The following is a 13182-nucleotide window of genomic DNA, read 5'->3' on the forward strand; positions in this document are numbered from 1 at the left end:
TTCTCAATGTCTACATTAAAGAAAGAAAGTCCAGTTGCCATGACTCAACATTACTCTACACCCTGTTCAGTTTTACACTGTTTCCACATTAATATTAATCCGTCGTGACACAGGTCAAGTGAGAGTGTTACAAGACTAATGTTTTGTCACATCCTGTGTTGCTTCTTCCAAGATGATGATGAGAATTGAGAAATGAGAACTTGAGAAATGTACATTTTTAAACAGTGTTTTCCACCACCCTCATCAGAACACAACAGAAGAGGAGAAGGGGAGGGCTCAGGATGTTTAAATGGCCATTGCATTATTCGATTTTTTTTTGGTATTTTGTGAGAATACATTTTGATCTGGATGCATTTAGTTTATCAGTACCAGTGCAAGAATAAAAGTTCAGTCATTAACAGTCTTCGCTGATGCCTTCCACTGCAGTGTCAATGCCAATTCTCCATCGATTTGCACTTTGTAGTATTTATGTGGTTATATTGTTTTTTTTGTATTCTGAGCCTTTGATATATTTTGTTGTCGTTCCATATTCGGTCCTTTTTAGTTTTATTTGTTGTTATGAATCAGCAGGGACTTTAAATCCTCTGAATAAAACCTTAAAAGTTCTGGCACACCTACAGAAATGCAGTCCGATTTGTCCATGCAGAGCAGAATCACAACGGGTTGGAATATGATGTCGTGTTTTTTAGATTTAAAAAGCGCCACCGACTGTCTCTCATTCCGCTGTTTGATCACTCCTGTCTGTGGCCTTTTCACACCTCCCTCTGCCTCAGCAGGAAGTCACACCCACTGAGGGTGTGCCAGAAGTGAGGTTCAGGCTACAACATTGCATCCTTACCACTTGTTCTGTCATTAATGTGCCCCCAGGAACGTTGTAGTTTGGACCCTAACGTCCCTCCCAACGCAGTGTGTTTATATCTCGGCTCCTTCACATGGTGTTCAGTAAAAGGGTCAAAATGAAGTATTCAGTCTTGCACAAGTGGGGCCGTGTGAAAAAAGCACTTCATTTGTAGATTGCTTTTACAACTCAAACAAATTTCACCCTCAAAAGAGAAGTAGCGGTGACCAAGGTCAAACTCCTCAACGCCTGCAGCTGCAAAGCTACAAAAATGCAAAGAGTGCAGCTTCTGTGTCACCCTGTCACACACATCCGCCCATCAACCCCACACAGGAAGCTGTGAGATGCACCACGAAGACACTTATTATAGCACAGCTAAAGAGCAGGAAGTGCAGCTCCAAAACCTTCACATGAACACAGAGTCAGCACAGGACTCCAAGACCAAGACCAGGACACCAGAGCCCACCCCACTACAGCAGCATCATGAGCAAACGCAAGAGTGAGTATCGTTGTGATGGCCAGGATGCCACGAGCAGTTGTGAGATTGGTAAAAGTGATATGGTGGGCATTTAAGCACATACCCACATTTTTCTAAGGTACTTTAATATATATATATTATATATATAGTCATTGATATATAGTCAATTGACTGGGGCAATATATATGTTTGAAAGAGTGTGTGTGTGTGTGTGTATACACACACACACACACACAACACATACATACATTGCTCAAGAGCAAAGTATGTCTAGCATTGATCTTAGAAAGATTATAATTTGTGAAAAAAGAAAACCTATTTCTCCAAGTCTGCTAATGCCATAGAAAGCAAGGGGAATTCCTTATAATGACTTTGGGGACGTCCCCAGGTCAACAACAAAAATATAGACCTGAAGGAAGATTGGAATGAAGCAAAAATGATTCTAAGGGTTCAGGATATTAAAAAGTTGGGATGAGGGACCTGCCAGTTCAATAAAGTGTGAAAAGGGGATATATTTGAAGCTGCAGATATGTTTTTAATATTCAACAGTGAAAAATGCAAATAATCACATTAGTATTCAACGCTGACAGACACACTCATGCTGGGAATTCTCAAATGGCTTTTATTTTAAGTGTTTTTTCTATTTTGCGGTAACAAAAGTGTGAAAATGTGGGAAAAAGTGTTACACTCATATTCTGTAGAGCATAGAACAGCAAATAGAGAAACTAGAAGAAACTAGAACTGGTGCTAAATTTTCTCTGACATGAGGACATTTTGATGATTCAACTGCACAGTCTCACAGCTCGCCAGACAAGAATTTGATGACACGATTTTCTGTGAAACTCAGCTTCATAAAAAAATGATACGAAGTTTTTCCGTGATCTTCAGATTTTGGTGTCTGACAGCGAGTAGTGAGAACCTCTCAGCAGCTCCTGCCTCCTATTATGTCTTGACCTGTTGAGCCCTCTGCTCTTTTTTTCAGTCTCGCTCTCCATCTGTGTCTCCTTTGTCCTACTGAAGGTCTTTACATCAATAGGAGGCAAGTGTGTGTGTGTGTGTGTGTGTGTGTGTGTGTGTGTGTGTGTGTTTCCACTTTCAGGGAATTGAGCTTGTTAAAATCCAGTGGTGGAACTGCTGGATGTTCCATGAATAACAGCGATGAAACCTAAACTCTCTGTTACCCACCATGCAATATTGAGGACGTACACACTTTGGAAGCGTTTTCTGTCACTTTTTACAAAACCACTTGCTTAAAACTCAAGCACCTCCACCATCCATCCCCATTATCCAGGCCAGGACGGTATCTTCAGACTGACTAGCATTTAAAATACTGCTTGTAGCCCTGAAATCTGATTTACTAAGTCATTAATTTATATATGATACACGGCTCAGCCAATCAGGCAATATCTTACTTTATGTAGCTATTACATAGGTGTTAGGTTTGTGAAAATAAATGTGTTCATTCTTGAGATCAGTTTGAAATATTTTATATTTTTAATATGTTTCGACACTTGATGGTGAGTGACTGTGGTGCAGAGAGCAATATTTAAATATTATCGAAATCTTTAGTCTTCAGAATTTATAGTGATTTATTTGAACAAATTAATTAAATGCACATAATGAATGCACTGTAAACCACTATTTAGTATCATTTTTTAAATTATAATTTGTAACTTGCTTTTAGTATGTCAGCAGTTTTTATCTTTGAAATATTAAATATAAAATGGGTGACAAATATAATTTTATTTTATTTTAAAAAAATTGTCAATGCACTACTATTATCATCTTAAACTCTTCTGTACAGGTCTTTCCTCCCATGATACAGAGGTGTTAACATTCTAGATTGAATGTTTGAATTGAGCCGCGCCGAGAGAGATGCTATTGGCTTTCATGCTTTATTCAGTCTCGCTATGGTGGACATTTAGACAGCTGGGGGTCTCTGAAGGACAAGTGCCAGCAGAAATCCACTATAATTATCCAGTTTTTCCTAGTGGTGAATAACTTGGACTTAACTTGAGTGAGTTCTTTGGTGTCTGATGCCTGTAAGATGTTTATTCGTATTCGTAAGGCAGTTCTAGAAAACAGAGAATCTTCTTTTTAAGATTTCGCAACCCTTTATTTTCTCTCTGCAGCCTTCAAGTGGTTCAGCCTCTCCAATCTCTCCTTTCGACGATCGTCGTTGGTCAAATCTGAGAAATCCCAAGCAAAGGATGAGCCCACCCTCTCAGAGACATCAGTTGATGACATGTACATGAGGGAGCGTACCCACAGCTATGTTCGCTCAAATGAGAATTATACCCACGTAGGCACCATGCCACGCCTGTTCACCAAACGGAAAGACAAGAGCAATAAAAGCAGCAAGAACACACCTGGTGAGTCTGGATCTGGGGTGGGCATGAGGAGGATGGGGGACAATGTTCCCAGTTCCCCTCTGCTCAGTGTATTGTCCAGCCAGGCTACTCCATCTCTGCAGGAGACCACTGTTGGTGACGCTGGCCTCCAAAATCCTGGAGGTGGTTCAGATGGTGCATGCAGTGGAAGAGTTGTGGCGACCCCTACGGAGATGGAGCCCACATGCAGAAGTCCATACAGGCCTTGTCTGAGTGCAGCAGCAATCCCATGTGGTCCAAACAAAAACTCAGATTCAGGGATTCTAGGAATTCCAGATGCCTTTATAAAAGACAAGGCACCACCACCTAAAACCCCGTACCAAATGGTGCTGCCCATGAAGAGGGTCCATCAGCCTGACAGGAGGCTGGGGCAGAAAACAGAAGAATCCCAGGCTAATCCTGAAAAAATGAGTCCGGAGATAGAGCCAGGGAACAGGTGAGACACTTTAAGTGACTAATAAAGGGTTGCCATGATCCTATATAACCTAGACATAGGTTATACAGGATCTGGGGGGGTCACTGGGGGGTCACAGTGAGACGATCACAACAAGAGATTTAAAAAGATATATACAAAAAAATGTTAAATTAAAATAATGAACTAAAACAAAACACATATGGCTGAAAAGAATTAAGCAGCTGTATAAATCTACAGATGCAAACCACACATTGGGTGTAAAACCAGGAAACCAAGCTGTTTTGTTTTGAATCTTTTAGCTATTTTTCAGAGATTTCTATTTCTATATTTTAATCTTAGGTCAGGTCCCAAAGTCACTTGTTCACTAACAAATATGACAAACATGGTTTGGAATTTTTCCCATACATTCTGGTAAAACAGTTGAGCTGGGACGCTGTTGCCAGGTCCGTCTAAATAAAGCATTTTAAAAAAATATTCTTTTGCCTGAAGTCGTGAAGACTCCGAAAAGTTGGCAGGTTAAAACTTGCAAATAATAGTCGTGCTCGGATTTAATCACAGTGATTTATTTGAACAAATTAATTGAATGCACATAATAAATGCAATCTCTTACTCATGATAAAAAAAAACATTGCAAACCACTATTTACAATCTTTAAAATTATCATTTGTAACTTGCTGTTAGTATCTGTCAGCAGTTTGTATCTTTGAAATATGAAATATGAAATGGATGACAACTACAGATCCATCAATTCAAAGTTTTATTTTATTAAAAAAATGTTTCAATGCACTATTATCATCTTAAACTCTTCTGTACAGGTCTTTCCTCCCATGATACAGAGGTGTTAACATTCTAGAATGAATGTTTGAATTGAGCCGCGACGAGAGAGATGCTATTGGCTTTCATGCTTTATTCAGTCTCGCTATGGTGGACATTTAGACAGATGGGGGTCTCTGAAGGACAAGTGCCAGCAGAAATTCACTATAATTATCCAGTTTTTCCTAGTGGTGAATAACTTGGACTTAACTTGAGTGAGTTCTTTGGTGTCTGATGCCTGTAAGATGTTTATTCGTATTCGTAAGGCAGTTCTAGAAAACTGAGAATCTTCTTTTTAAGATTTCCCTCTGTGGTGGAAATGACATTTCAGACCCTTTATTTTTTCTCTCTGCAGGCTTCAAGTGGTTCAGCCTCTCCAATAAAGCTTTATTGTTCTTTTGCCTGAAGTAGCGAATGCTCAGAAAAATTGTGAGGTTAAAACTTGCAAATAATACAAATAATACATACATATATTTTTTAGAAATCTTCATCCATTTACCCCTACTGGCTCACAGACGCGTTGGCGTGGTTTCCGCTCTGAACCTGGCAACCCGCGGGATGGGTTCGGTTATGAAGGTTTTCAACAGGTCTGTGCGTCGGGCTTCACATCACCGCCCTGAACCAGGATCCGTCTGTTGGACAGGGGGTCGTGCCTAAATTCGGTACGGAGCAAACTTCTAAAGTACCGCGGTTGCCGGTTCCTTTCTGGTCCAGTCCGGAGTATCCGGCATGTTTTCTGGGAGCAGCCCAGAGAGCAGTTTAAGGTGAGACTTCCTCTCTTTCTTAAAACTCACCATTAACTGATACCGTATTGTATTCAATTATTTCATATATATATATATATATATATATATATATATATATATATATATATATATATATTCAGCTTTGAAACTTCACTTTTGAAACTTCACTTTTAAAACTTTTTAAAGCTCTCTCTATATATATTTTTTTATTTTCAAAGCTGAAGTTTCTGGGTTCGGTTGTCTTAGGGATGATAAATCCAACTTCCTCATCAAGCAAGTAAAATTATGAAGCTATCTTAATTTCATTTTCCATATAAGGCACAGGTCAGTGGCTCTTTAATATACAAACAGTTTATAAAGTTATGGTGGGCTGTGAATGTGGGAGAGACTGGGAGGAAATGCCTGCCTGTCATTCCAGGGCTCTGAACTTTCGCATCTTCCCACGGCAGACGGATTCCCGGCCAGCGTTATCGCTCTGATTTATTGAGTGGGGCGCAGGTTATGGGGTCCTTTGTGAAGTGCTCCTGCACACAGCTCCTCTGTGGACTGCGCTCACTTAATTCTCCCCCCGATGCCATGTAGCTCAGGGATTAAAAATCCAATCATGCAGAAGGCAGAGTGTAAGCCGCTCAGTATCTGGACGAGCAGGATCAGCCAATAAATCCTCCAGATTCTGGAGAGTGTGTGTGTGTGTGTGTGTGTGTCCACTACCAGTGACTAGAAACCAAGTGAACACACACATATGGCTCCAATTTTTGACTTTGACGGTAATCCTTTCCTGAAGAAACTTTGCTTGACATTTGTCCAAAAAACTGTATCTATGCTCTCTAGTTTGGAGCCGGAGCTTTTACAGAAATCCAGTTTGGAGGTCAGGATGTCCCATCAAGATAAATGTCTGTGGTTGGCGTTGAAGGACAGCAACAGATGCTTCCCGTCTGGATTTTACTCCATGACAAATGGTTAAAGTTCTCACTGTAGAGGTGGTGCAGCACCATTCACGCGAGCTTTTAAGCGCGACTCGCCGGCTTCTTTGGAAACTGATGGGAACTGTAATGAAAAAAGAGTGGAAACTTCGCTCGGGAATACGGAGGTTGAGAAGGGGCCTTCTCAGGAAGCTTGGAGAACTCCTGAGCCTTCCTGCTTTTGTCCTCGCCTGTCTTTAAACAAAAGGCCTGAATTCAGTGAGGCTCTGGGATGTCCCCCATCCTGATCTTTGGCAGGAGAGGTTATGGCTTTCGCCGGTTCACACTCTCAGAAGAAGGGAGGAGATACCTCTGTCCTTAAGTGTTTCAAATGCAGCCCAGAGAGTGAGTCAGGGTAATATAAAGGATAGACGTGATCCTGGATCTGCAAGGTGCAAGTACAGAAGGTAGAGGTCAGGTTCCTCATTAACAAACTAGAGACTTGAGAGATGGGCTGAAAACTTTATTAATTCCCTGACAATAAACAAGCAAGACAAGTATCAGCTGTTCTTGCCATAGATCTACCTACCTTTCTCTATAAATGACATCAAGATTTTTAAGATAGCAGACTATACGTTGTGGAATGAAATGACTGTGGCTATATTGAAATTCTTGCACATAGAGACCACTGGGGGGAGCTCTGACATAGATGCGACGCTGCGTATCCTCTCCACCGGCTCGATGTTTAAAAGCCGTTTTGGTGACGCCCTGCGTGTAATCTCGCCTGGCGAGCCGTACGGGGACTTGGGCGCCATCCAGCTTCGCCATGAGCGCGTTTTTCATGTGCGATTCATCTGCAGCGAGACCCGGGCATTTGATCCGGCTCTACAGCAAGCATACAGAACAGGCTTCTGTTCCCTGGCCGGGGCTGATTGATCCTGCCCTACATGGGAGCCCCTTCTCTGGGTTTTGAGCTCATCCAGCAGTTACCCAGGAGGCTCTTGTAAACTGTATTTGTGGTCGGACTGCAACCGTCTCTTAAATTTGGGCATAGTGGGAGAACAGAGTGTTGACCAATGTTCCTTATGTACATTTTTTATTCTGACTCAGATGTTCTAAGGTCATTTGTCCATTGGTAATTGTCATAATTATCATTTTGTTATTTGTAACATGTGTTTTTGCAGCTTTTGAGAAGTTTAGAACATTAGCCAGGGTGTCCACCAGGCTAGTGTCTCCTCATCCTTTATCTCTAGCTGTCTTCCATCAGTGCAACCACAGCTCCAACATAAATCTCAAAACATCACCCCTGCAAGGCTAAGACTAAATATTCAGCTCTACAGACAGCAAATCTTTATTATTTAATAAAAAAAGCACACATGAAGAACTCTCAGACACCCAGTGTGTTGTCCCAGGCAGTTTGCTCTGTCGTTTTTTCACTGATGCTCCATTCAGCGGAGCAGCTCTCTGTCACACTGGACTATGAATAAAGAGAACGAGGCAGAGAGAGAGAGAGAGAGAGGCAGAGAGCCACCCATCTCCCTCAGAGACCGTCATTAATACTGCAGCCCCGTATTGGCTGACAGATGAAATGAGTTGACCTTGGGGCCCGAGCTTGCTGTTGACTCACAGACCTCTCTGTATTTATAATTTAGCAGCTATGAGGATAAAAATGGCCCCTTGTCATCTGTATTTCTGCAGATGGATACCCAGCATCAGCTGGTGCGTCATGTTGCATGATGCCTGAAATCATTAGACTTAAGTTGCTGTACATACTTTTCCCTTCTATGTTTTGGTAGACTTTCACTAAAACGTCACAGCAAAATGACAAATTAGTTGTGAATTTGTGCAAATTTCATGTAGGGATTCCATAAATGAATTAACAAAACCACTGTGGACCTTGTGCAAACTACAGACACATGGATCTGAATGGGAACCTTGTCCCCATTTCCTTCGCACACAACTGGTTAACGAGATGTCACGATGTGAGCGAGAGACAGAGGCAGGTAGAGCCCCAAAAAATGCACAAATTTGTATTTATTTAAGCAGTATGACAAACAAAAATGGGATCAGGTCAAAAATAATTCTACCATTATGTAGAATCACAAAACTTCAATTATCAAATATCAATTATACACAATCAATAATCAGCCGGATCCCTCAATCTCTACAGGGACCCAGCTACTGATGTTCTCACGGACACCAGACATGACATAGCGTGTAGAGGATGGGGTCCCACCATCAGGTTCACCGGGCTGGAGAGGAGTGGGAAGTGAGCTCATGCGAGAAGGGGACAATGTGTTTTCCTGTTTGGACAGAGCGCAGCCTTATTGTTTTCGGAGCTCAGATGTTAGAACGTTCAGTGGCTGCGTACTGAATCTTCTCTCTTTCGTTCACAGCCACATGGAGTGTCCAGAGGTCCAAGGAGAATATGTGCACGTGAGTTGATCAGTGTCTGTCTCTCCGTCTGTCTCTCTATCCTTTCTTTTCCGTCTCGGTTTATGGCGGTGGAATTGAGCTGCATGGGTATAAATGATGGGAAGATTCAGGCACAATTTAGCATCTTGTAAGTATTATCCCACATTAAGCTTGAATAGTATATTCAACAATAATTTAGCATTTATTGTTAGAACTATAAGTATAGTTCTTTCCATTTACAGCATTTAGCAGATGCCCTTATCCAGAGCCACATACAACCAATAGTTACAGGGACAGTCCCCCTGGAGACACTCAGGTTTAAGTGTCTTGGGGGGTTTGAACCTGTGACTTCATAGGCGAATTGCTGCATCATGTAGAGCAATGCAGAAGCCGTCAACTCTCCTCTGATACGTGTGCATCACACGGCAGTCGGGGGGGTAACATGGCCAGCGAGCTGCCCAGAGCTCTGCTCGATAAAAAGCAGAGAGGGAGGCTGGGATCCAGGGGTGCTTGCCGTGGTGCAGATTTCTCCAAGCAGAACTTTCTCTTTGTTGGTCTGAAGTTTCTGAAGATCGGGGGGGGGGGGGCTTTTGTTTCCATGCTTTGACATTTTCAGGGCATATGTGGAACGACTGCAAAATAATAAAGGCTGATACACGTGCTGTCTGTGGTGTATGGGAGTATGTTTGCGGATGATGTTGCGAGAAAAGAGGTTTAAAATGCAGAAGGTTGCATTATCTCAGGGATCCAGATGCCAGGTACCCTTTAGAGGGGAGAGATGATCTCTTGCAGAATGCCTAGTGAAGGTTAAAAAGGTTGGTTTAAGGTGAAAATACCTTCACTGTCTTGAATTAAACAACATTTCCATTTCCATTTCCTGCATTTACCAGACGCCCTTATCCAGAGAGACTTACAATCAGTAGTTACAGGGACAGTCCCCCCCCCGAAGACACTCAGGGTTAAGTGTCTTGCTCAGGGACACGATGGTAGTAAGTGGGATTTGAACCTGGGTCTTCTGGTTCATAGGCGAGTGTGTTACCCACTAAGCTACTAGCACCCCAAACCAGACCAGACGATGGTATTATAGACATTGTTGACTGTCCACTGAAGTTGATTCGAATCCAAATGAATAATCTAGTTTTTCCACATTGCTGTGGTGCAAACAGTGGGGATTAGAGAAGGTTTGAATGAAAATTTCCATCAGGGTAACAGGACCCCTGCAGAATCATCTTGTTGGTTTTAGTTGGTTTAGTTGTTACGTGGCCAGTAGATGGTGCTGTAAGCCAGTTTATTTCCTGATAATGTAACGTGGCCGTAGCCCGACATGACCCTGTACCCACAGACCGACCCACTTAAATAGGAAAAGTTCACCAGTTCACATGAAGTGCAGAAGAGACAGCAGTGTTCACGGGGTTCGTCTCTGGCCTCTGTGAGGGCCGGAACTCCCTCCGCCTGCACCCTGCTCTCTCCGAGCTGCATCCCAACACTCTGAAACTTTAATGCTTGACTCACGCTTCACTGAGAGCTTTGGCCTGAATGTCCCGGACAGGCCGGTACGGAAGGAAAGCGGGCTGAGACGAGGTGGATGTGGGGAGGGGGAAGATTTTTGGGGATGAAAAGAGCCGAGCGGTGACTGACGCTGAGGGGCGTTGAGAACGAAAAGAAAAGAACTACAGGAATGAGCTGCATGAGAAGAGCGGAGAGCAGGAGCAGCTTGGAAACGAATGCAGGGGGTGGAGGTGCCCAGCTGTGATGGCAGGGGCCAGGAAAGTGGGGGGGGGCATTTATTCACTAGTCTACACCGGTAAAGCTGATCCAAACAATACAGAAAGAGAGATAGTGGTGTATTGCAGGTGTATTTGGAGATAGTGGGGTGGTAGTAGCCTAGTGGGTAACACACTCGCCTATGAACCAGAAGACCCGGGTTCGAATCCCACTTACTACCATTGTGTCCCTGAGCAAGACACTTAACCCTAAGTTGCTCCAGGGAGACTGTCCCTGTAACTACTGATTGTAAGTCGCTCTGGATAAGGGCGTCTGATAAATGCTGTAAATGTAAATGTAGATAGATACTGGGGGTAGGGGGTGGGGGGCACTGAGAGGGGGGAGGAATTGTTTTGGGGGTGGGGCAGCACCGTGGTTGCCGAGGCAATGGAGGGAGCAGGTGTATTTGGAGATAATTATGGGCTGTCGCACACACTCACAAGCGACTTCTGGATCAGAAACACACTCCACCTGGGAGAGATGGAGCGATTTTGGGAAGGAGGGATGAAAGACACAGCTGGTGTTATGAGGTGGAGGAGGGGAGACCCCTCATCCACACCATGTCCACTGAGCACTGAGAAGATGTGCCAATGAAATCAACACTGAATCACACCCACCGACTGAACCGCCACAGTTACATACTGATCACAACTATAACTACATATCCCAGGATGCAATGCTGTGTAAGAAAATAGGAGTGGAGAGCGAGTTACACTTACTGGTACTGGGTGGATACGGTGGTGGGGAAAGTGGCGGAGGCTGCTGATTGTGAGTGTGTGTGTGTGTGTGTGTGTTCATTATCAGAGAGCCCATAGGCTCAGGGGGAGCTCTTCTATTGTGTTCTAAAAATCTGCCTGCAAGATGACAACAAGCTAATTAATATTTAACTCCATTCAGATTCCTGACACAGGCAGATGAGGAGATAGTGAGAGCAAGAGAGAGAGAAGGTGTGTGTGTGCATGCAAGAGAGAGAGTGAGTGTGTAAGGGTCCTGCTTTACTTTTCATTTGGTGTGTGAAGAGAGGAAAAAATCACTGGAGAAGTAGAGTGGAGAAGCGGGGTGGGGAAAACATGACAGAGCGCAGAGAGTGAAAAGAGTGATTCAGAGACAATGAAGAGGAATTTGTGTGTGTGTGTGTATTTGTATGCTAATAGGAATAGCACAAAAGATTCATATTCAGAAAAGAAAATAAGCCAAAATATTTGTATACTGAGGTTCAGTTTAGGTTAGATAAGTCTTGCATTAGCTACAGTGTACAGTTAGTTACATTAATTAATAACACATTTATTATACCTGGCACTCCCATCAACTTTCAAATTGTGTGTGTGTGTCTGTGTGAGTGTGTGTAGCCCCAGCTGAGAAATATTATTTATGGAAGTCACAAATGACTCTCTCTCTCTCTCTCTCTCTCTCTCACACACACACACTACTCTCCACAGCAGGTTATTAAAAAAGTTATGCACACACCAGCAGGCTACTACTGGTGTGTGTGTGTGTGTGTGTGTGTGTGTGTGTGAGTGTGTGTAAGTGTGTGTGTGTGTGTGTGTGTGTGTGTAAGTGTGTGTGGTGAAAGATGTTTTCTGTGGTTCTGGTCACTGTGGGTTCTGGGATCATCTGGGTCCACTGCTGCATCAAGCACTAATGAGCGCCTTCTTATTGTACTCGAACCACCAGCCCCACTTGGCCGGTTCCTCGTGCACATCACTCCCAAACACAGCAGAGGTGACCTCAAAAATAAGGACATTTCCAAACACACCCTCCCCCCACACACCCACACACACACACACACACACACACACACACACACACACACGTACTCTGCAGTGCAGCGCTGACAGAATTCTGGCAGAATTTCATGATGCCGCTGTCGAGGCTGTGGATCGGTTGCCATGGCGAGGCGTCCTGTGTGATGTCATTCTTCCTCCCCGGGAGATGCTGCCTCCACCCGGGACTGATGGAGGTTCGCCTGGTGTGTGTGTGTGTCGTTTGCTCACAGGCACAAATGACTTGTCTCTGCATTATTTAAATACACACACACACACACACACACACACCTCCACTGTGTGTCTGTGCCCAGCCGGTCGGAGCGCACATGAGTGTGTTAGTGTGTGTTTGTGGGGTCCTCAACCGCACCACCCCGGGTCCTTTTCAAGAAAGAATGAAAGGCGCTCCCTCTCTCTCTCTCTCTCTCTCTCTCTCTCTCCCCCTGGTATTGTTCGTGGCCGGCGGAGGAGGGGGTGGGTGGGGTCCGCCGGCAGAGCACGGGAGCATCCCTCCCTCCCTCGGCCCTCCCCCACCCGCTCCGCTCATCGGAGAGCGATGAGGTAATCCTGCCGGCTCGGCGAGAGCGAGCCAGATCTGCCGGCGCCGGGCTGGGATGACGTTCGCGCCGGTGCCGTAGCAGAGCGGAGCCGGTCCAGG

General features: G+C 44.0%; 1 protein-coding gene across 1 annotated transcript; it reads left to right on the forward strand.

Moving 5' to 3' along the window:
- The first annotated feature begins 1167 nt into the window (after positions 1 to 1167).
- On the forward strand, positions 1168 to 13173 carry LOC114786111 (uncharacterized). The gene is made up of 5 exons (XM_028972951.1): positions 1168 to 1337; positions 2299 to 2355; positions 3449 to 4142; positions 8979 to 9018; positions 12996 to 13173. Exons 1-5 carry the CDS (start codon positions 1322 to 1324, stop codon positions 13140 to 13142), a joined length of 954 nt encoding a protein of 317 aa, XP_028828784.1. The 5' UTR covers positions 1168 to 1321; the 3' UTR covers positions 13143 to 13173.
- The last annotated feature ends 9 nt before the right edge of the window (positions 13174 to 13182 follow it).

Source organism: Denticeps clupeoides, chromosome 3 (assembly GCF_900700375.1).
Source record: "Denticeps clupeoides chromosome 3, fDenClu1.1, whole genome shotgun sequence".
Lineage (NCBI taxonomy): Eukaryota > Metazoa > Chordata > Actinopteri > Clupeiformes > Denticipitidae > Denticeps > Denticeps clupeoides.